Source organism: Branchiostoma floridae, chromosome 14 (assembly GCF_000003815.2).
Source record: "Branchiostoma floridae strain S238N-H82 chromosome 14, Bfl_VNyyK, whole genome shotgun sequence".
In the NCBI taxonomy this organism is placed as follows: domain Eukaryota; kingdom Metazoa; phylum Chordata; class Leptocardii; order Amphioxiformes; family Branchiostomatidae; genus Branchiostoma; species Branchiostoma floridae.
Window position 1 is genome coordinate 16,752,612 of NC_049992.1, and position 23,668 is coordinate 16,776,279.

Below are 23,668 nucleotides of genomic sequence, written 5' to 3' on the forward strand. Positions count from 1 at the left end.
TGAGCGTCAAAATGGGATTTGAATGATAACATACACATAAAAGAGGCCAGAAAAATAGCGGTGGGATAAGAAATGGGAATAAATTCTGAGATAGCCTGTTCGTAATGTTACACAAAATAGCTCATCACATTTCTAAAACTGACGTTGCCACAAATATAACAGTAACAGAAATACCTTGGCTGTATGCCAAATGAAATCTTGATAACCTGTGCCCAGAATACATGTACATGCCTACGTATATGACTGAGTTTTGTTTTAGTAAGGCCATGTAGATTCCATTATATGGATGACATCCTCAGGGAACCCCTAAAGTGATGCAAGCGTGCAAAAAAAAGTTTAGCAAAAAAGGCTGCCTTCATTATCAAATACAGGGTTGTACAAATGATGAACACACAAAAATTTGTTCATTCAAAGTGATCTTCTTTTACTTTGGAATTGACTTTCGCATTCTACCACATCATTAATTTATTTATTTACATTTAGCATCCATTTTGCGATATTTTTTTCAATTTACACTATTACAGCATATGATATGGAGCTTATTTGTATGATTTACAGTATTGTTGAAAACTTTTTTTTGAACAGACAAAAATTGATGCACGCATGGATGCCATCCATAGAATCGACTCAACGTGGCCTAATACGAGCTTAGATAGTGATGAGACATCAGGACTACAGGGACCGATGAAACTATCTATCCTACCAACACAGGAGAGCATCAAACTGTCTGCACATCCACAGTCATGCCTGTGAGTGATGTTGTAATAACCTCACAGGAATTATTTGGGCCATTTGAGACCCATTAACCTCCTCAGTTTCATCCTGGCAGGATCCCACAGTACATGTACCTCTGATAGCCGTAAGGGTGATCAATAAATAACAAATGGAAAACTGTGATTGGAAAACGTGTCATTCTGTTGGTGATGATGAGGTGATGTTCAAGTCATTACTATCTATTTCTCACCAAATCTTACATTTCTATTGTAACATAATAATCAACACATTGGGGTGCATTTAAAGTTCACTGTCATCTTGCGCTAAAATATCAGGGATGCATGTTCCATTTAGAATAGCTAGTCTACCAACAAATGATCTTGGATTGATCATCATGGAAGCTCATCAGATTCTGTGTTTGGTACTAAAGTTTAGGAAGTTTGTACTATATGATCTTGTATTGAGTTTTAAAGTAAGAATTAACTAGAAGGCACAAACTTGTGCCACTTCTTCCCGACCACAAGACCTATCTACTACACAAAAATTGGGACCATAGCTTGTCCAGAGATATCATGTTCTGATGCGGTACCATGGAAAGCTGCTAGGGGCCCCAAAGCTTATCATTTTTACCAAACACATTGTACATGTATTAAGATAATATACTCTGGACTTCTCCTGTTATCAATTGTACATACACGCTTACTGATGTCAATTGCTTAATGTTATCAAAAACATTAGCTTCTTTGCAAAAGGAAAAGTACAAACCTCCTGAGAAGTTTTCAAGTTGCATGCTGTCCAGTCTAACTTGGAACTTGAAACTGTTGGTGGAAGGATATCACCCATAGCGTGTTTTAGACAGTAACTTTGCATATATGTGGTCTGACCTAACCTGAAGCCTTGAGTTTTCTCACATCTGTGAACACAACTACAGGGACTAAGTAAACTCTCAACATGTTCTACAAGCTCTAGACTGACAAGGGGCAAGCCCGTTCTCCTTGAATAAACAAACTTCTACATCTTTGAGCTCATTGAACCAAGACACAAATGTTTAAACCAGATTTCCATACAATGTACATTTTGTAGAATGTCGGATGCTTTGGTACTTAATTTGGCCCATGAATAATCAGGCCCTGGTATTTACACCATGGTCAACTCGGCCTAACACCCTTATACAAATCTAACCCTAACCCTAACCAAGGAGCAACCCTGTCTGAGTTGACCAGGGCATTGGGCCGAATCATCCTACTCCCCATTTTGTACCTGCTCTACTATGATTTGTAGGAAATTTACAGTTGTATATGCAAAACGGAGTCATTTGATTGTGTGTCTGGAGCATCAAATGCTGATGTTTATTATGTGTGCATGATGCATGTATGATGTCATACTTCCCACTTACTAATACACCCCTAGAAGCATGGATTACAACACAGTTTGTGAGCAAATTGCCTGGCTTACCATGGAAGAGCTCATCGGGCTGTCTGTAAGAGTTCTTGCTATATCTTCTGAATCTCTAGGTGTGAATATAGTTTTTGTTGCAAGTACATGTACTACTAAGTACTATTCATCTATTTCTCGGCCATTCCATGACTAACAAATAATTAATGTGTCTCCTTTTTTCATGTCTTTTAATTGGATTTTCCTTTTTTTAATGAAGTTTCTTAGTCAACAATCTTGTCAGCAATAAATGCACAGATCCTTGTCAAATTGAAATATATGAGGTTTGACTGATGTTAAGATACCATCTATTTCTTGTACACTAAGGCTTATGTGGCTGCCTTATCTAAATCCTTGAGAAACAAGCTTTCAGCTATGGCTAAGCCTGGTGCGAGAGAACTTATTTAGATGGTAATTGCTGTTGCAGATCTAACCATGCATAGGTTGATCATTTACTCGGAAGGCTGTTACCAGACGATACCTTCAACTTGGGGGAAGTTTCCAGATGCCATCTTGGATGAAATGAATCTTAGTCGACCGAAAAGTTTAGAAGCAAATTTTTAGTGTTTCAACAGTCTCCTGAATTTTCCAAATACGTAAGTTAAAAGGGCTAGATGGAGTTGTTACATGTACGTCTTCTTATCTCAATGGTTCTCTTATTGCTTGCAAGGCTGACCACTTTGCGCTGACCCAAACATTCTAAGCAAACTGTCAGTACTGAAATGTGACTGTCAGTAATTTAAGTTACATTTAAGTCACAGTAACATTTCAGTAAATCAGCTAGTATTTATATAAACTCAGAAAAGTACTTATATAAACTTGGCATGAATGCTTGGAATATACAGTGTCACTGACGAAGGATAGTGGATTCTATCCAAAATGTCTGACCGTTTCCAAAGCCATATCCAGTTGCTTGAGTAACTATTTTTTGGCGTGCTTGGAATATTGACTTCGCTTGATCATATTTCCAAATTTCTGCATCAATTTCAATGTCAATAGAAAGTGTGTGTGATTTTTTTTCCAATAGCATCAAACTCATTAAGTCATTATCACTGTTAGCTCATGAAACATGCACTTCTAGGTCTGCTTATGTGAGTGGGTCACTAAAAAACATGCTAAGAAGTTATCAAGTGCTAAATAAGCAAACATGGTTATTTCTTAACTTCAGTCTTAAGGGTCTATAGAACAACTGTGAGGAAAGTTTCCAGATATTATCTTGGACAAAATGAATCTTTGCTCATAGTACATAGAAGAGGTTAGAAGAGATTGTTGTCAGGTGTGCTTTCTAAGCACTTGAGTCTACAACAAGGGTTAATGAAAGTCCATTATCAAATTTTCTAATCACACGGCAAACATTTTTACTTACTGTAAATCCATTTACTTACACTTGGTCTAATTAAATGCCATGATGGTAGGAGGGAAAAGGTTTTTGTGGTGTTTTGAATTCATGGTTGAAACAATTTTGTAGTACATTTTGTAAGATGTTGGAAATGCATATTGACAGGGCTAAGAATTTGTAGTGGGAAGATCTCTGGGAAAACTGCAAAAATAAAACCATCACACCAAGTTTTATAATTTACAGTATTTTGGAGTGGAGCATAGTTATTACTACAATGTGTATTTACTGAATGAAACAATCATGTTTAAACTACCAAGTACTTGGGATCCAATGTTGTGAATTTTTGTTTTTTATATGTAAATCTGCCACTTTAAGCTTATGTAAATTCATTTCCATCAAAGTCATGTCATGAACTTAATATTTTTCCCCAGAAAATGTCTGCCCTGGGATATAGGTCCTGGACACAGTTCTGCTTATCTCCAAGCAAACCTATGGGAGCAAAGGCAATATCGAAAGGATCGAACAGTATCCACCCCACAATAGATTTGCTTGGATCTTACAGTCCTCAGGCTTTTAACTAGGATTTTATCATAATTTATAGGGTCAGTCCAAATTTCTTGGTTACTTGGAGTTGCCGTGTGGCAAGTGCTACAGGCGCAAGTATTGTAGGTGGGTCCGGGGGCATCCACCTTTCATGGTGCTAAGTTTTAGAAAATTCTAACTTGAAGTCAAAATGGTGTATTGTAAGGCATCCTGAGGGGCAACATTACTGTCAGAGACAGCATAGTTGAAGACTGTGACGACAAGTGACCTATCCCTGGTCAATCAGAATGTCATGCTTGTCAGAGGATCTGTTCCCCAGTGTAAGGATATCTTCAGGGCATCTAGTGCATCCAATTTCTTATCATTTTTAGAACATCTCCAAAGAGCACTTGCCTGGCTAATAACCTGACAGCTCTACTATAACTATAGGCAGCCACTGTTGTACTACTGGTAGTGGGTGCAACAGGTGTAAATCAGCAGCCATTAGCTTATGCTAGGGATTATGGTCACTGGGTCATGACCTTTTCACCTTAATAACATCATTATCTCCAGTCTGTCTCCAAACTACCTGGGTATAAAAAATGTAGCAGAAAAAGAGGTGAAAATGTCAATGTTATTTATCATTAGAAGGTCTAGCCTGGTATCTTCATTACTCACCAGAGGGGTCAGCTTTCATCAGCCCTTTAGGAGGTAAAGACAAATTGCCTGACAGGTCAGGGGTCAATCAGGGAAACAGACCTTGTGTTAACTACTAATGAGGCTTGAAGTGAAGGGATTTGGACCTTTGTACTTTTTGCCACCAGAATGATAGACTAGAAAATTGAGTTAAGCTCCTGCAGATCCCCATGCAATTCTACATGTAAATGTCAATAGATTATCTTCATTAATAGGTAAAACACTTCTTCTCAAGTACTGTAATTGTATGTGCATATATTTACAGTTGTTTTGTAACATAAGAAAGTTGATAGTAACGAAATGGTAAAATCAAAAAGGCCATACTTCATTTTGCTGCACATGAGTCGTAGTACAATGTCATGAAAACTGTGAAAATAAAACCACTGCGACTATTACAAGATTTACAGTAATAGGCATGCCACAATAGGTAACTTATTACTTGCATTAAGACTGTGTATACAATTTGTGGATCTTGTTACACAATCAACATATGGTATAGAAAATTAAACAGGCAAAATGATATTGTGAACACAACGAGGGACTTGGTGAGTGGCATCTCCGTTTGATTAAAAAGAATAGAATTAAAGTTTGCATGCTACAAGCAAGGAGGTGATATAACCTTCTTGCTACAAGTAAGTTCTGTATTTGTCCCAAGAGGTTTGTCCAGACCGTGGATTTGAAATGTGTTTTCCTCATTTTTCCATTCTCTAGATTCTGACGTTCATACCACTTGGTCAACAAGAAGCTTGCATGTCAAGGTGGGTCGAAAGTCTTTAGTAGTCTAAGGATGTCCAAGGAGGTTGAAAAAAGAACCTCCTTGGGATGTCTAGATCTTGTCTTGCCCAGCACACCGGCAAGTACAACAGGGTATCATATTACACGGTAATAACACCTGCTGCGTGATCGGCATTGACATGTTCACAGGGGTTTTCTAACATCAAAATGGCCATACAATAATCCACATCTACTTACCTAGATCGGAATCGGTGATGGCACAACCTCTGTAATCTTTGCGACAAGGTGGCATTGACATCAAAATAACAACACGGGCGCGAACACCTTCTCACCTTGGTATGCGACCGAGAGGTCACGGCATGGCCTACATTACCAAGCCCTTGGACAACATTACAACACTATGCTATTTTGTAAAACAGGGGATATTATGTTATGATGTAAAAAATCAATAGATCTTAATAGTAATAATTTACGCATCAATATAACTTAAAACTGGTGAATTTTATTTTTAAATTATTTTGTTAAGTTAAATGGGGAAATGATCTAGTTTGTAAAGGTTTTAATGAAATTATTTCTGATTTAAACTACACTTTACACCTATTTCATAATGGTTTGAACCATTGATAATCAAACAGCCGGTAACCGCATTCAACAATGTTATGAAAATTATTACATAACATTTCTGTATACAGATATACATTTTCGTCCAGTGCAGATTAAAAAAATGAAATTGAAATATTTGATCCGTTGTTCTTTAATATTTATGCCTTGTGTGAGCTGGTAGGTATAAATCTTGGTATAATTTTGCTTTAGGTACATTTTAATGCGGTTTTCGCGCCAAAAATTCTAAACGGGTCAAAGATCATTCTCACAGCCGACCGGGTTTTATAACGAACGCTCTGATTGGACCAAGCGATATTACCGTCTGAATGGAGTGAAACTGAGACGGCTGAAGGTTTTGTCGCAGAAATCTAGATCTCTATGTAGAATTCTGTCACATTTCCTCCTTGTTACCGACCGAAGTACTTTGTGACGGTTTTCAAAATCTTGCAGATTAGTTTCGGCAGCTTATTTCAGAGGTTGTTGCCCCAGGCGAGCTTGTACCGACCAATTACAGAAGGGCTAGAGCGATCGATGCTCAGTATGTTCAAGTCCAAGATGGCGGAGTATGGTCCGGATTCGGGCGGCCGGACAAAGGTAGGCCGATTTTTACCGCCTGTGAAGACTGAACATACAAAAATTCGCATGAAAAAAATTGTACGTAAGTAGTGTTTGGCTCTGGAGGTATTTTTCTTTGTGTGGACCAAGAAAAAGCCAAATGCGATGCCATAGCATCTATGGTATGAAGGATATCCTCTCGCTGATACAAAATATTATGCTTTGTTGATCATACCTCATGTAGATACTAGTAACTTACTAGTATGTGGCGTTACCTCATCATCATGTATATGTTTTTCTACATGTATATAGAAAGCTTTCGTCTGTGCTTTTAGAAGGAAATGATGTGTGAAATGTCAGTATAAATGTAATGAATTGGAGACCTGAAAAAAGGTCTAGACTCTGAAATCTACTACTAGTATTCTGTAGCATAAATGTAGCATGGAATTTATGTATATTTATGCTAAACAAAATATTACAGGCTAGTACTAGTAGTTCTAAGAATGAAGAATCTACATATATGTATAATACTGTACTGTGTACTGGTATGTACAGATGCAACTTCTCAGTCGATTTGTAAATGTAAGGGTAGATGGAGTTTGAAATACATGTCTGATTATCTATTATAGATTTCATAAGGAGTGTAAATTTTTATGTGTTATTTAGATATTGAAAATAATTCAACGTACATTCTTGTACAGTTTACAGTCAACAACTAAATGATGATTATTCTACCATTCATAGACATTAGACAGTACATCATGTACATATGAGACTGGCATTGTCAGTCAAGTCAAGTGTTGAAGTGAAACAAACAAATGACAAACAGATAGCCAACAATGCATGGGGTTGCTGTCTTATCATTATATTCATTACAATCAAGGCAACTTATTTGATGAATTTACCTAAACCTTTTTCCCTACATGTCTAGGGCCTGATGATGGTAAAACCCATAGTGTACGGTAATACTGCCAGGTACTTTGGCAAGAAGAGGGAGGAGGATGGACACACCCATTCCTGGTCTGTGTATGTCAAGCCATTCAAAAATGAGGTTTGTATGTTTCTGTGTCATGGACTTTAGGTCAATAGTACTCAAATATTTATTCCAGTAGAATCTGCAACAACACACGATGTCAATGAAGGTTATGATTATTGGTCGAAAATTTACGAAAGGCCACAGTTACTCAAGCAACTGGTTATTTCAAATCCAGCTTGAGTAACTAGTTTTTCTGGACTGGACTCCTTGTGAAATACTAGAGACAAACATAAACACATGTACATGTAAAATTACAAGTTAACATATGAATAAAAGACAACAGGGATGGTACCAGACTAGCAAGCTGGCACAATCATTCAAAGGAGTAAGATATTAGGGAGGCTATATGAGTATGAGTGTTGTAGATAGGGGTGGGTACTGATACAAAAATGCACCAATAAGGCCATTACAGTTTGATAATCAGTTGATATGAGTTATATGAAATGATGATGAGCACTTAACAAGTAAGTAAGTATATAATAAGTAAGCAAGTTAGATAATCCTGGCGTGAAACAAATTGTACTCTGTTGTGTCGCTTTTCTACTAGAGGCCGTGACAATGCTGCTAACGCTTAGAAGTTAGAGATAAAAAATTTGGCAGGTCACTCAACAAATTTTGTAGATAAGGAAGAAATTTTGCTTACAATTTTTGTTTTCTATTGTTTGTTTGTTTACATCTTTATAAACTATACATCTTGCATAATATTCCAATTATGAAATTGGCTTGGATTTTTAGCCAATCCAATTTTGGTTGCTTAAACTTGCTTACTAGTAGTGATTGCTGTTTACTGGAAACTAGGCCTTACACAGTACCTTGGAACACTGACTTCCTTTGAAAAGTACCAGTGCATCATGCATAATTGACCTGCACCTGTTGCTATCATCTCTGCTCTCCTAATAAGTCATATATATGCAGAAGTTTCAGATAAGGGACAGTGCACGGTCCGATGGACAGGTTTACAAGGTTCCCATATTGAATGGTCCAGTAAGATCAGAAGACCCATTAAACAGTAATTCCCAACATGTTACTTTTTGCCCCTGGAATGACCTGGTAGAATTGTCTTTCAATTTGATTTCAAGGTTGAACTTAAAGGCTGTTTCAATAGAAAACTTTTTTTGAAGGTCAATAATTTTCATTAATGAAATTCAAAATTGTTATATTACTATATTCTGTACACACGACATACATTTTCTATTGCCAGAAAGCACAATGATTATGAATATGACAGCCATCCATGTAGCCAAAAATCCAGTTTGGTAGTCATGGCAAATGATCAACCAGGATAGCAATCAGGATACATTTGTATGACTATAAAAGTGATTTTGCCAGATAGATGGATCTATAAAGATAATAGATGTACGTATCAATGTATGTGTATGTGTATTAATTTGTTTTTCAATTGATGTTCTGTATACTGTACTACATAATTGTTATTGATTAGCAAGTTTATGTGTTTTGTGTACCCATTTTTCTGTATTGATCTATTAAGGCTAAGAATGAAATACTATTCTACTAAACCCTTTTATATTCTTGGTACCTATAAATTTCCCCTTGGAGAATAGGTATCGACAGTAGATTTAACAGCCCAACACTTGTGTCTATATTGCAACTTATTTACTAGTAATCCATCACCAGTATCGGCCTTATCTTTATTGATGTTTCTAGTTTCAAGGGGTTCTGGTTCGCTCTGGGGGAATTAACAATTAAGTAACTCAAATTGTAATTTACTGGAGCGTATAAGGCAATCTGCTTTATTCATCGACCTGCCCTCTAAGCCCAACCAATCATTCGGCTCGCATAGATGACTTTTTTATTGCCCCTGAGCTATGTTGACATGATGGATATGTTCAACTCCCTCTATGCTAAGTTTGGCTCAAACCAGTGCAATTTCGATAATGCACTAGTCCTTATCAGGAGGAATGTTAAAACGTTGTTTTTTCTTTCCAGGACATGTCGGTGTTTGTTAAGAAGATTGAGTTCAAGTTGCACGAGACCTATGCCAACCCAGTCAGAGGTGACAATTTTGGCTTGAGAGATTTGGTTATTAGTTACAGACCTATAAACTTAGAAAAGTTTGAATTCATGATTGCATCTTGATTCAAATTCATCTGTTGTATTGTTTATTATTTTACTATTGTACAACACTTGTTTTCTCTTCATGCCAATATCTAATATTGTTTCAAGACTATGTATGATTGACTTCCATGTGTTTGATATCCTTCTAAATATCTGTCAATAGAAATAACCATGTTTGAGGAGAGCACCACCTTAGACATGTTAAAGAACCCACCACACTTAAGTTAAGCAGCAGGGGTCTTTCCAAATTCCTGGTGTCTGTGGATTAAACCATGCAGATACAGTCTTATGCAGCTTGCACAAACATATGAAAACTTGTGTCAGTGTCAAAGGACAATTAAAGACGTAAAAGTTATGTCCCTAAAGAGCATCCTCTGTTCTTTGATCATCTATGTATAACCTTTAGAAATGCGCTTCCACCCGACAGACCAAAGTTATAAGTACAGCTAAGTACTCAAATTTGCCCGAGTGAGGAAATATAATCATGTAAGTGTAAATTGCCTTTCCCAGGGACATAACATTGGAGATTGCTATGTACATGTATTCAAACCCCAAATCTTTAAATTCCAAGTCAACATTTATTAAACCCTGAACTACAAGATCACCATGCCTGCAACAATTGAGCATCCATGCACAATGATTATGAATGCACAGACGGATATCGATGCTACATGTATTACTTCCACAACACAGAGTTAAGTTGCACATCACAGTCCCCAAAAAGTGGCAGGTGGGAAAATAAGTCTGAAGGATGTGGTTTGAAACAGAAATGATTAGGTCCTGTGGGGCTGGGATTAGAGGGTAGCGTTTTCTCTATCATATCCACATCAGACTGTAGTTTGTAAAAATGCTGTCAAGTGAATAGTCGTGAGTTCAGCCGGACGGGAAAGGGAATGTAAATAATTGATTCGGCCTTGACGGTTGATTAAAGGGAGGAAACCAATTTCTATGGTTCCTTGATCACAAGAATTTGCATGTTTTGCATATGTATGAAAAAAAGGGATAATATAAGAATGCCTGAAAAAAATCATTGATAAAAGATACAGCCAAAACATTTGTATTGCTAGAATACAAAAACTACCCAAGTGATGATTATTTAGTAATTTCCTTCTTCTTTGCCTACAATCAAATTTTATTACGAAAGATAAATGCCTCATACGGGTGTTTAAAGCAATTGGAGTATTTACAATACATTTTGATAAAGCATGTACCCGTTTTTTTCTTGATGACAATATTGGTAGCTTACCTGCCGCGGTTGGTCTCTCTGTGCGTGTCCGTTGGGCAACTCCACTCCTATAGCCATGTTGGTGAGAATGGTCATCCCCCAAACACTACTACGGAATGTTGGTTGACTTCACTTCTGCAGCATGTCCCGATGTGGTCTGATGGAACACACACACACACTTGCTGTCAGATAATCTGATGACGAATTACAAAATCAGTTCCAGTTCTCCCACGCTCTGCTGCACAGTGAGCCGCCTTCAAATGCCCTTGCTACTTTCGCAAGCGCAAAAAGAGCGAATTGACCTCCCAGGCTACAGAACCCCCTTTACGCCCTGCCTCTGTAACAGACGTCCCTTGTCAGATTTTCCGCACCCGGTAATCTGTTTTTGGAGGTGATTTCTGGTGTGGGGAACCATTCTGCATCCATTCAGGTGTCCTTGCCACAAAATGTTATAGCCAGATGTGACGTTTTGACCCCTGGCCATAATGGGACAGCCTACAAGTCCCATGTGGGATATATTGTTTAGACAAGATCATACCTTATCTCTGTCCCACAGGAAAGGATGGGGTTCAGTCAATAAGTCAGGCCAGTTCCAGATTAGTTTCTTCCAAACTTGGGCCTTTTGGTGCCCTTTTTGACCTTGCTGAGAACCATATAGCAGTAAGCATTTAAAACGAGGCATCACGAATGGTCAGTGCTGGACATGTGTTTTCTGCCAGATCTGGATGTAAAGCTTTCTTTGCCGATTCGGCGTGCCCAGTCAACCGTTATTGGAAATCGAGAGAAAGATGGCATTTACTGCAAAGTAGAGTGAAGGATAGGAAGATAATATTCCATCTCTGTCAGCTATTGCAGTGGTGTCTTACTAACTACTGTAAAATTAAAATACATCTGTTTTAATTATGGGACTTCATTGTTCTTTAGCTAGTAGACTAACTTATAGTCTTATGGCAAAAAATCTTTTTTTCCTGTTAAAATATCAACAAAGGAGTCACTTTGAGTTAAACACTCTGTTTTTCAGGGTCATACTGCAGTGAAATAACATGTCGTAGCCCTTATGGCATCCGGTCCATAAATTTTGATAACTTCTCAACAAGGTGATGCCCTTTTCTGAGTGTCCTGCTGTATTTAGGTCATAGCTTGGTACTGTAGACTTATTGGGTGAACATGCCCTAACAAGCTACTATTTTATGAAATATTCTATTACCATATGCCGATGTTTTATACCATCTTAGATTTCCACAGGAAAGTGTTCAAGATGAATTATACTTAAGGCATATTTCCTCGTAGGTCATGACTAAGACTTACTTCTGGATTGGAAATTCTTAAGTGCTTATTGGGACGGCAAAAAATTTCACCCCATCCTTAAAAAAATCTTAACTTCATCACACGAAGTTGATGAAAATGTACTTGAAAATGACAGATTTAATAATGAAAATCAACAACACGAACACCCAAACAATAAATGTGAGAGAAAAAGATTCAAAGCTTACTAAAGACAGTCCTGATTGTGACACTAGGCAATGAATAATCCCTTGTTATGTTTTGACATTCCCTTGGCAAGACTTTCTCCTGAGAATGCCTGGCTGCACAGATGTAAAGTATCACCTCAGTTCCCTTTCCCTTTCTGCTTGATCGAACTTGATGGATACTGGAGGTGGAATAGACTCCTTTTAATGAGTTCCTTTGCAAAGCTGTGTCTCTCTTCTCTTGGGTGAATGGCTCTTGCAATTGACTCTGAATCTGGTTTCCTAAAAGATACTCTTTCCTTTGGAGGCCCTGGGGTGCTGTTTACAAGCTCAGTACAGTAAATCACTGTTAGTTTCACAGAAAAAGAGATAAGGAAATCCTCCTAAACATTTTACGATACAGTTTAAGGCACAGATCACTAGGAGATTGCTGCACATCGATAACTCCTTCACTGTTTATCAAGGCAAAGTTTGATACTGTAATTGGTAGGCGTAAGGTTGTGATGAAACTTGAATGAAAATCCTCCTTGGCCAGACATCTTATCTCTGATCTCCCAGAAGAAATCATGAAGTCCATTGGGACGCCTCCAATCCCATCTATCCATGGATCAAGTTGTCAGAAAACATTAATCAGTCTTGGGAGATTCATCTAACCTGGGTAAAGATAATCCCTCTGAAATTACCTAACTTAAAAAGGAATGATAATCCAGAAAACTTGAGGCGTATTGGTATTAAAGAACATTGCACAAAGTAAAGATTTTATTAAACCTTCCATAGTTGATTTGACTTTGCTTGGTTGTTTGACAGTTGAGTTTTTGAAATATTGGAAGAGATAAATTTCAAAGGGAAGGCCTACAGCAGCTACTTCAGACATGATTAGATAGGGAAGCAGTATTGGTCTGTCATTAAACATAACAGCCCCTTGAAGTATTGCTTGTGAAGCAATAAATACACACTTCTATCTGGCAGGAGGAGATATCAATCACTGGTAGATTTACCGTACAATAACGATATTTACGATACTTAAAATGAAACATTCAATGGAAAAAAGATGGGGTGGAACTTAAATGAGTGATACATACAGAAGCAATAAGATTTTCTGTTGTTCCTACTCGGGGAATGGATTTTTGATGGCATAGCCCATATTTTTCGTATAAGAAATCGTTAGCAATTTCCGGGGAAGTCTTTCATGTAAAATAGAAAGGCTGCGCCGCCCTGCCAACCATGCGGTGATGTGTATCAGAATCATATATCTCACCGCAGGGCCAGGAGAAATTGTGGGGTGTCGGACTGTAGATCACCCTGATGTGTGGAGGTGCAGGGAAGACAGATGTTATCAGGAGTGCCAGGCTTGCTCAGACGCGCTCTGATGCTATAGAAGTTATAAACAATGTGCATAAATGTCAAGTTCATCAGCTGCCGAAAGTAACAGACTGCTCCATTAAGGTCTTGACAGGCAGAAAAGTTCTTAAAAATTAAGAGAACAGTTTAGCCAGTGTTTTAGAATGAGGAAATGGTAATGAAATGAAAGAACCATGTCAAAAGTTGGTTGGCTAATCTCTTCTTGACTCCGTTGAAACTTACATAGATGTAGCAGTTAATGTGGTTTGTCGTCAGCTAAAGAATTGTGGTTAATTTCATTCTGCATGCACATAATTCCTAACTGAGCTGCTCCGAAACGGAAACTTGCCATCAGGGCGTGAAGGGCTGCTAGAAGTTGATACTCGGTAGAAAAAAAGAGAAGTTTATTGCAAAATGTTTTGCATGTAATTCAGACATTGTCAACAGCATAGTGCTGTCAGAAGTTGTTCAGCTCTCCATCTGTCAACTGCAGATGATCCATAGGTATGCTTGGCCGGCTTTAGTAAGACGTATCTGTGTTAGTTTGAAATGAAGTGAACAGGATCAGCCTACTGGTTGGCAACTTCAAACAGCTTGACAGCTCTGTTTCCTTATTAAAGAGTTATGTTGTATAATGTTGTATAACATTAAGTTTAACACTCACTGTTTGTAGCTGAGTTCTGACTTTCAACTACCTTGTCTCTAAATCCAATTTGTTTGCAGATTTTGATCCTGAATATCATAACGTACCTTTGGAATTACAGATGTTTTTTTTCCTTTCTATTACATGGTTTACCTATTAGAGATTCCTAGTCAGAACAGAACTGAAGGATAGGGACAGTTAATGATTTGAAACACATTATTTGACTGGTGTGTTTTCAGCAGTCTGTGGACTTGGGCAAAGATTTTACATCCCATTACTTTTGTAGTGGTTGTGTTTTGCGGTAGGGAGGGAAAGGAGGTTTTTGTAGTTTTGAACTCACTATCAATGGGACCAATGTAGTAAATACATGTAGGCAATTGGTTTAAATTTGTTGTAGAGAGTTCACAGCTACAACTCCGGAAATTAAAACCGCTGCAAACGTTTGAAGATGTACAGTGTTTGTCGGGTGTTCCCATCTGTCAAAATGCTCCTGGTGCATGCAGGTAATGATTATTGCATGTGGAGGATGCTCAGAATGTCTGCAAAGCCGTATACTTTTAGCCTGGGTAAATCATGTCCACGCCGGCAGTTTCTGAAGCTGGCTTAGCTCAGCAGCCTGTGGTAGACTTGGAGACTCCCTTGTATATTGATTGGTTGGTGGGAGGAAAATTGCGTGTTCCCAAATTTGAAGGTCAGCTAGAGTTACAGTATAAGTAATATCCAGGGCTTGTCCCAGTTGCCGATGAAAAAGGCAATACTGACTATTGAATTATCAAAGTCTGTTTTTTTGTTTTGCCAGAAAGCTTTGAGAATTTGCACAGGTTTGAAACTGGAGATGTTTTAGGAGAGCTGTAAATTTCAGTATTTATTCTTACTATTAATGTTTCAGTATGTTTAAAGTTTCCCCAGAAAATGCAAGGTCAAGGAAAAAAGTGTACTACCAAAATGTGAAGACCATATCATGTCTGTGACAAGAGATAAATTGAAATAAATCATGCAAATTTTGCCTTATTTTGCACATCTTTGTCTAAGCTAAGTACATGCAAAAAATCATGAAAATCTGTTATTCCTTTTTTGATTTATCCTCAGGAAATTTTTGACAAAAATGTCCTTGCAATTCCAAAACCAGCAGGTAGGCGGCCCAAACTTATATCGCTTCTTCCCAAGCACAAGAGTTATCCAACACCTGTACCTTGTTCAGAACACGAGATATCAAAACATGATGTTCTACTGCTGTACCAATGGAAGCTGCTCGAGGGCCAAAAATCTATTAATTTCTAGACTATGCATTTATCACACCCCACCAACACATCACATACCGGGGTACCTGTATGTAACCAATCCACTCAGCCGTTCTTGAGTTATCTTGTTGACACGCAGACAGACACACAGACAGACACTGCTGAAAATATAACCCCCATGAATATTTCATGGTGGTAAAACTGGCAGAAGGGTTAAACTCATCTTCAACACACGTAACTGTGACATTCTCTCTGACAGAAATGGAAATGTGAGAAAAGAAAGAAGCATTTGATTAGTTTGGAGGGAGGAGTAGGAAGGATTGATTAATTAGTGCCTGACAGGAATGAAATACCAAGCTACTGGCACTTCAGGACAGCATACCAATAGACATGGACCTGCAACTAACAGTTATACCCTGTAAGAAAGCCATTGCTGTCATGCAAAATTAATATTTCCTCAGACTATGAATGGTGACATATGCCCAGTGATTTTATGTTTTCGATTTCTGCTTTGAGTTGTTAGTATTCTTACAGAGAACTTACCACAAAGAGAACTTAAGAAACTGTAATGCCTTCATCCTTTCCTACAGGTACATAGAATGCCCCCTTCCCCACCTACTAAACATTAAGTCCCTGCAAACTTAATGTACAGTATGTAGGCCTGTCCTCACCTTCATACATACCTACCTCTAATTCTATGGTGCCAGTGAACAAACTGATTCAGTCACACATGCACTTTAAATGGCCCGGATACATGAAAATTTTATGCCTAAAGCTCAACTGACTATATCATTTTCAATGCATGTGTAAATCATAGTATATATGTACATGTATAATCCTTGCAATCTTCTACCCAGAGGACATAGAAGTGTACTCTCCAAGCAGAGGTTAGGCTCCGGTTGTTAGATGTCTTTTTCAGCATGTTCGTCAGGCTTTCTCTTTGTCTGATTTTCTTTTTGTTGGCTGGTGGACCAAAAAAGAAAACCCGACAGGAAGAAAGCCTGTAAAAAATGCCTAAAAAGATATCTAAAACCAGCCGGAACCTAATCTTATCTTGGAGAGTATTAGAAATCCTGAAAATAGGTTTCCCATTCTTTCCCTCCTTTTCAGTGGGACAGCCCAGGTGCACTTTTTACAATGTTCATCCGACCAACAAATATCAATGCATAACACAATGTGCACATGCACACTCTTACAAAGGAGATGCAATCCGTACCCACCTTAGAACAGGCCGTGTGGCATGAAGGACGGTGTGCACACGTATGTATAATTTCTGCCGTGCCGCGCCGCTGGTATTGACGTTGCTAGCGGTGGGAGGAGACTGCAGGCAACGGCAGATTTCCTTAATCACCTAAATGATGCTCAAAGTTCAGGCAGATGTGCATGTACAGATCAGCACACAATTAGTCATAAGCCGGGGATGTACATGGGGCTCGATGCACGTGGCATACTAAACAGGGCTCCTGCACTTACAAGAGTTCTTGTACTGCCCAGGAAATTTTCTTTGCAGCTAGCCGAACTAATCTCGGGTTCTCATTCTGTAAGTAGTACATGAAAGGAAGCTTCTGGTCAATGTTGATGACTTAGTTCAGTATCCTGAACAAGTCTGACAACCATTCCAACCTCAAGGCTAGGAGTTAACCATTTTACTACTAAATATGAATACCTAAAAACCCGGTTGCACTGACTGAAGCCTTGCACTACATGCATGTGTATGAGTTTACGTTACAACCATCTTACACCATGTATAGATAACTAGACTACATCCTTGACCCATACAATAGGCTATCTTTGTGTGCTTTTTAGCCCTTCTGCCAGAGAAATGAAACAAAGCTGCTGTTTTGCACAATATTATAATACATGTACATGTACAGTACTCATGTACAGGACATACTTTGTCTACTTGCTTGAGTTGTAACAGCACATTTTGAAGCATGCATCTTTCTTTGAAGAAGCATAATTTTCTAACCACACATATCCCTGTGGTCCCATTTATTTTCAGCATTGGGAGTAGTCATAATACGCTTTTTCTCACGTGATGATAATCTATAGCAAGTCATTTGAAAAAAAGTTTGAGTTTTGGCAATATGCTGTGAAAGATTGGCTTGTGGGGACCATCTTTACATTATGATGTATATTGCTCAAAGCTAATTCTTTTTTTGCTGTCGCTCTTGTCCATAAATCATGCTATTGTTCTGGGAATTTGTCAGCATAGCTATTAATAAAAATGTAAAGGTGGTGCTTGAAATACTTCCTTTGAATGCATAAGTAACTGGTGGCCTTTGTGGAGATAGATTTATAATTGCATTTATAGACTTGATGTATGAAATTTTCCCTGGGGTATTGTTGGACCACACTTTGCCTTCTCGGCTCCTGCTTTTCATTACTTTTCAGAGTTGTTGTGTATTGTCCCAAACAGATTTCACGGTAATTATCAGGAAAATGGTGTATTACATGGGCCAGGGGACCAAATGTCCAGGACATGGGGGCTAGATTATTGTAAATTTCATAGGACAGAAATGCAGTGCAAAAGGAAGCAGAGGCTTCAATGTTGATATTGATAAATCATATTAAATGCCATGTTTTTTGTTTGGTGCGACCTTAAGGAATTTAAGGAAAGGTATACTTTCCCAAATGGAGTGTACCCCCATTAATTACTTTGCTGCATATGACTAATCATAGCCAATTTAGATATACACACACATGTACTACCGATACAATGTGTGAAGTAAAGCAAAACAGATTCTAGTATTAGCTGAACATTGAATTGAAAAATTGAATGATAGAAATGCACTATCATGCTCTTTACAGAGCATTGCAAAAGCCTATGATGCTCCATATTTTCATAGAAACATTGAGTATGATATGCAAGATGTGCCAATGTCTCTGTTTTTTAATTTCCTGCATGAACATACACCATAAGCTCCTGGGTCTACCCCTGCAGCTACGAACATGTGTGATGAATTACATGAAGACTGTGTTATGCTGATATTGCAGAAATAATTCCTATTGAGTTTTCGTTATGACATTCATCTGAATACTGTAAATTCATTTACTTTTGCAGTGTTTTACTTTGCAGTAGGATAGAAAAAGGAGATTTCTGTAATGTTTTGAATAAATTTTGCGGTGGAAAAATTGTGTAGCATACATGTAGTAGTTACACAAGGAAGATATACTGTAAATGCATTTAAGTTTGCGGGGATTTGATTTTGCGGTAGTGGGAAAATGGACTTTTTGCGGTGGATTTAAGTCTGCGGTAACACCATAGACTACAGTCTAATACCATAATAGAAAAATGTTCGCGGTGGTTTTAAGTTCGCGGTGAAGTGGTCACCGCGAAAACCGCGAACATTAATCCACCGCGAACATTTCTGCATTTACAGTATTTGTGGTGGTGTTTAGAAATGCAACAAACAAACACCCACACAGTATTGTATAATTGACTGTACTTCTGTAGCCTATCGGATATGTGTATGATGATTAACTGCCTCAGATGAAACAAAGTTTTCCTATTTTCATTACAGTGGTGACAAAGCCTCCATACGAGATCACGGAGACGGGCTGGGGAGAGTTTGAAGTCATCATCAAAATCTACTTCAACGACCCCAACGAGAGACCGGTGAGTGAACATTTCATGCAAATCTCTACCCTGTTGTGTAACAGTCATGGATCAAGAGCTGTCAATCGATCGGATGTTACCGAGAGGGATGACCATGAAAAAGTCAATATCTTGTCCCTGAAGGTGTCCTTGGATTTAGATTACAGCACTAACGACAATGGGGATGTCCCTGTAGCTCAACTGGAAGTAGCCCCACAGTTGAGCTTCTGGTTCTAATTAGTTGGTAGTGAGGAGACCCCTGGTAGGGCATCTCTGTTGGGGTTGCAACTGTCTCTCGGAAGGGATGTAAAATGGGGGTCCCATGTTGCATGTTTGAGGAGGTGTCTCAAGTAGGGCTGGGTATCGGTACAGCGTACCGGTACAAAACCGGTTTTTCTTATTGGACCGGTCCAGAAAAACCGGACCTGAAAAAATTAGGTGGACTGGATGTTGGACCGATTAGAAAATTAACAGATTATTTTATCAGGCATTCACACAGGTGCAAATAGCGTTGTAGGATTTTAAAACGCCAGTGTAAGTCTAATACTCCACCAAACAGATTTCTTTGTAGTGAAATGGACCATTGGTATGAGTCATACTGAATCAGGTTCAGGTCCGGACCTGGACCTGATCCTCTGGACCTGAACCGGACCTGGACCTGAATTTTCTGTACCGGTACCCAGCCCTAGTCTCAAGCATTATTAGCAACCCTCAATGTAAAAATGTACCCAGTGCTACAGAAACAGCAAGGAAACTTGATGCCCACTGGGCACTACAAGCATCTGTATGGGCAACAAAGCAAGCTTACAAGATCACAAGTATTTGAGTGCTTGGGTTCCTCACTTCCTCTGTAGCATTTTTTGGTGATATCCTCTATTTTGCTATGTTATATTTACCATTTTTTCACCTTTTGTATTGATTTCATGGTAGAACTTTGTCATACATTCTAGACCACATGTTGCCGCTATAGTGATAGGGTAGAAGGAAAATTTTTTCTTTGACCTGATCCCGTCCCGCTATTGCCGTTAATAATATAGTATCACAGCATTTACAGACTTTTGTGTACTGTAATCTCTAGTAGATCCCTAACATAACACAGCACTTAAATTACACGCTGTTGAAGGCTACCCATGAATCTTACATATGCACATATTGGCATTAAGCCTCTGGGTTTTCAATAAAACATGTTGATAGATCCTGCTGCCAGCTTGTTTCCATCTGTATGTTTCTTGCATTTGTAATTCATTTACTGAAGTCTGAACTCAATAATTCATGTTAGACCTTGCCTTGGATCCTCCCACGACTTTGTTGCATAGGTGGACTTGTTGAACAGTTTTCTCCCAGTGGTGGTATTTTGTCCTTCAGTGTTTTATATGCTATTTTTCCATCGTTTTGTATGGTTCATCAAAATGCGACTTTAGGTCGTCCTATTGTTTTAGAATTTATTGATATTAGAATTAATATAATTTCATGCTCGAGAGCTACAATGTAATTGTAAGTGACAAAATAATAACATGCATGAACAAGTAATAAGCAAAGAACAAGATGTCCACTCAGCTGTATAAGATTCTGTAATCATCTTTTATTACAATTCAGGGCTCAATATACTGTTACTGAATAATGATCACAAGTGATGTATATAATTATGTATACTAGTCATCAGGGTTATATATAGTGATGTATAATGATGAAATGGGTCATTTATAATGGTGAAATGGGTCATATATAATTATGTATAATGGTGAAATGTGTTATATATGATTATGTATAATACCCAAACATTTACATGTGTATGTATGATTATATATAATTATAGTATAATTGGACTAGTCTGTAGGGACCCATTGATGCTTTCTACAAATATGAAGTCGATAGGGTAGAGCATTTTGGAGTTATGCTTATGGCCTGGAGTTCAGAATTAAAGTGTTTTTCCAATGTGACTTCTACTAACACAGATGGTAACTTTTAAGTGCTGTTTATATTCTGAAAATTCTGAAATCTTTTTGTTGAAAAGTGCATGAGGCAGCTGGTTACATGCATTCCAAGCCCTGTATTAATTTTGATTGTTACACATTTGATTGTTACATGTGCATTAACCTTAGCTGCATGGTTACTATTGATTCTATTTTATAGCATACATATAACATCTTTTGCATCTTTTTATCCCTGCTGCCTACAAAAGTAATCAATAAAATTCAGGTGCCTGAAGGCAACCTCAGCAAAGAGAATGATTCAGCTACTATTGTGAATGAGTACATGTATGTTGACCAACTTTTAATTATTTTGTAGGTTTGAATCAGGGTAGTTTGCAGGGCCTGTTCCTCCTTAGTTCATCTTTGAATGGAAATTTGCTTGTTTGGGCAGAAAAATATATCACCCACATATCATCTGTCTCAAATGACATGAAATTGGTTTCTTCCCAAACAATGAGTGAGCCAGAAAAAAGTAAAGTTGGAGACAGCCCTGGTTTGAATCTGCTTGATTTTAAATCATTACAATATTTTATGTTTATGACATATATGTACCAGGAACTTTAACACGGCACATTTTCATGTATTGATTTTTTTTTTACTCAGGTCACATTGTACCATTTCCTGAAGCTATTCCAGACAGACACCAACATCATGCTTGGGAAGAAGACACTGGTGTCAGAACATCATGAAGAGTTGGTAAGTCTTTGCTCTCAGCCTATCAGAAACACACTGTTAACCTTGTCCCTGCTTTCTAACCCTGTAACCAGTTCATATTCAGTGCCAAAAGACCACTGAAGTAAAAGAGAAGGTTGAAGACAATGCATATAAACATGATAAACAAGACAATATGTATATATTTCTATAGCTCTGAGGTGCAATGGAATCCATCTCTCAAATGAAAGTTCAATTTTCTTACAATTACAATTAGGTTTGGCCACTTTTCATTTGCTGACATTTTCTCTTACAAGTACAACATTTACAGGAAGGAAAATTTATCCTTGAAAATGTCACAATGTAACAGCAAGAAGTTGTAGTACTGCAGCTAGTAACTAGGTGGCGCTGTTATCACCCTCTGTGTAGATCTTCCAGGACCCGACTCAGATGATGCAGACGATGTTGAACAGCACAAGACAGATCACCCTTGGGCCCTGGAAACACGAGACAGACTGTAAGTTTGACGGATAACACTCTCAAAGAAGTTCAAAGTTTTATTGTCAGGGGGTCTACTGGGGTCTAAACTTGAGGCACACGTTATGTCAGCAGGTTGAAGTTTAAGCTTTTTAAGTGGACCACCTTAGTGCTCGATAAATTCATATGGGACATGTTGTCACAGTGATTGAAAATGTTGCTTCGTTGGACTTCCTGTTGTCTCAAACTTTACCATGGGAGGGATATCTTCAGTAAAATTATGGTGCTCGCAGAAAAATAAATGGGAATGAAACATATTCCAATTATGAAAGCTTAAATCTTATCCCAAAATCCAGATACTTTTGTCATGTGATTTTAATAAATGCAGCTGAAGGTTTTTGAGCAAACATGTATGATGTATGTCTACCAGAGGCATTGTGTATCACTGACCATGACATGACAAATGAGGTATCACTTAAAAGTTCAACTATCTGGGTGGTCTAGTTCTACCGATGTATTACTGATGTTTATAGATAGCCTATCAATCCAGCAATGCTGTGAAACCTGCTATTACAAATCACCTTAACATTTTGAAGAGCCACATTTCAGACTTTCTTCTGTTTCTTCACAGTTGCCGAACGGGAACAAAAGACACTGGAGAAGATCGGGAATGCCAGAAAAAAGATTAGACTAGAAATCGCCGACTTGAAGGAAAGGCTCAAGGGCAACAAACAGACCATCCAGATGTTTAAGGAAGAAATCAGAAAGTTGGAAGAAACAGAGCAAGTTGAAACAGAGACGTGACAATAGAGAGGAACAAGAAACAATAGTCCATGGGCCAGGACTGTTTTTGTATCTTTGAGTGGTACCAACTAGTGCTACTATGAATCTGCTATATTAAATCAAAGTTTGTTTTTGATCTATGCATTAATAGCTTTCTTGGTGTAATTATGTGACCAAATGGCATCATCAAAATGGAATTTGCTGTTTGGGGCTGAATTGAAAGGACTAAGTATCAAACTGTTATATCATTCCAACATAAATGGTGAAATGAAAAATGGTTTACTGGTATCAGTAAAACTTGCCACACTCTTGGCCCATGGACTAACAAGAGGTACTTACTTTTGTATTGTTTATATTTTGGCTCATGACTTATGTATTACATTATACTACATAATATGTATATGTCAACTGTATTAAAATGATGTTAAGAAGACAAATATCATTTGTTTGTCATGTATTATGTATAGAAATGGTAGATATACAGTACATACATAGATGGAAAGATAAGGAAGGTTTTGATAAAACTTTTTACTATAGAAAAACACATGATAGAAATG

General features: G+C 38.0%; 2 protein-coding genes across 2 annotated transcripts in view; one reads left to right on the plus strand and one right to left on the minus strand.

Annotated features, from left to right (window-relative positions):
- The window catches only part of LOC118431078 (N-acetylated-alpha-linked acidic dipeptidase 2-like), a 38,629-nt gene extending 26,902 nt beyond the window's left edge, over nucleotides 1-11,727 (minus strand). Inside the window, 1 exon segment of the mRNA XM_035842164.1 lies at nucleotides 10,957-11,727. Within this exon segment, the coding sequence (XP_035698057.1) occupies nucleotides 10,957-11,013 (57 nt within the window). The 5' untranslated portion in view covers nucleotides 11,014-11,727.
- Nucleotides 11,728-14,872: 3,145 nt separating this feature from the next.
- Nucleotides 14,873-23,132, plus strand: LOC118430180 (YEATS domain-containing protein 4-like). The gene is made up of 5 exons (XM_035840889.1): nucleotides 14,873-14,891; nucleotides 19,154-19,248; nucleotides 21,804-21,896; nucleotides 22,281-22,368; nucleotides 22,960-23,132. Exons 1-5 carry the CDS (start codon nucleotides 14,873-14,875, stop codon nucleotides 23,130-23,132), a joined length of 468 nt encoding a protein of 155 aa, XP_035696782.1.
- The last annotated feature ends 536 nt before the right edge of the window (nucleotides 23,133-23,668 follow it).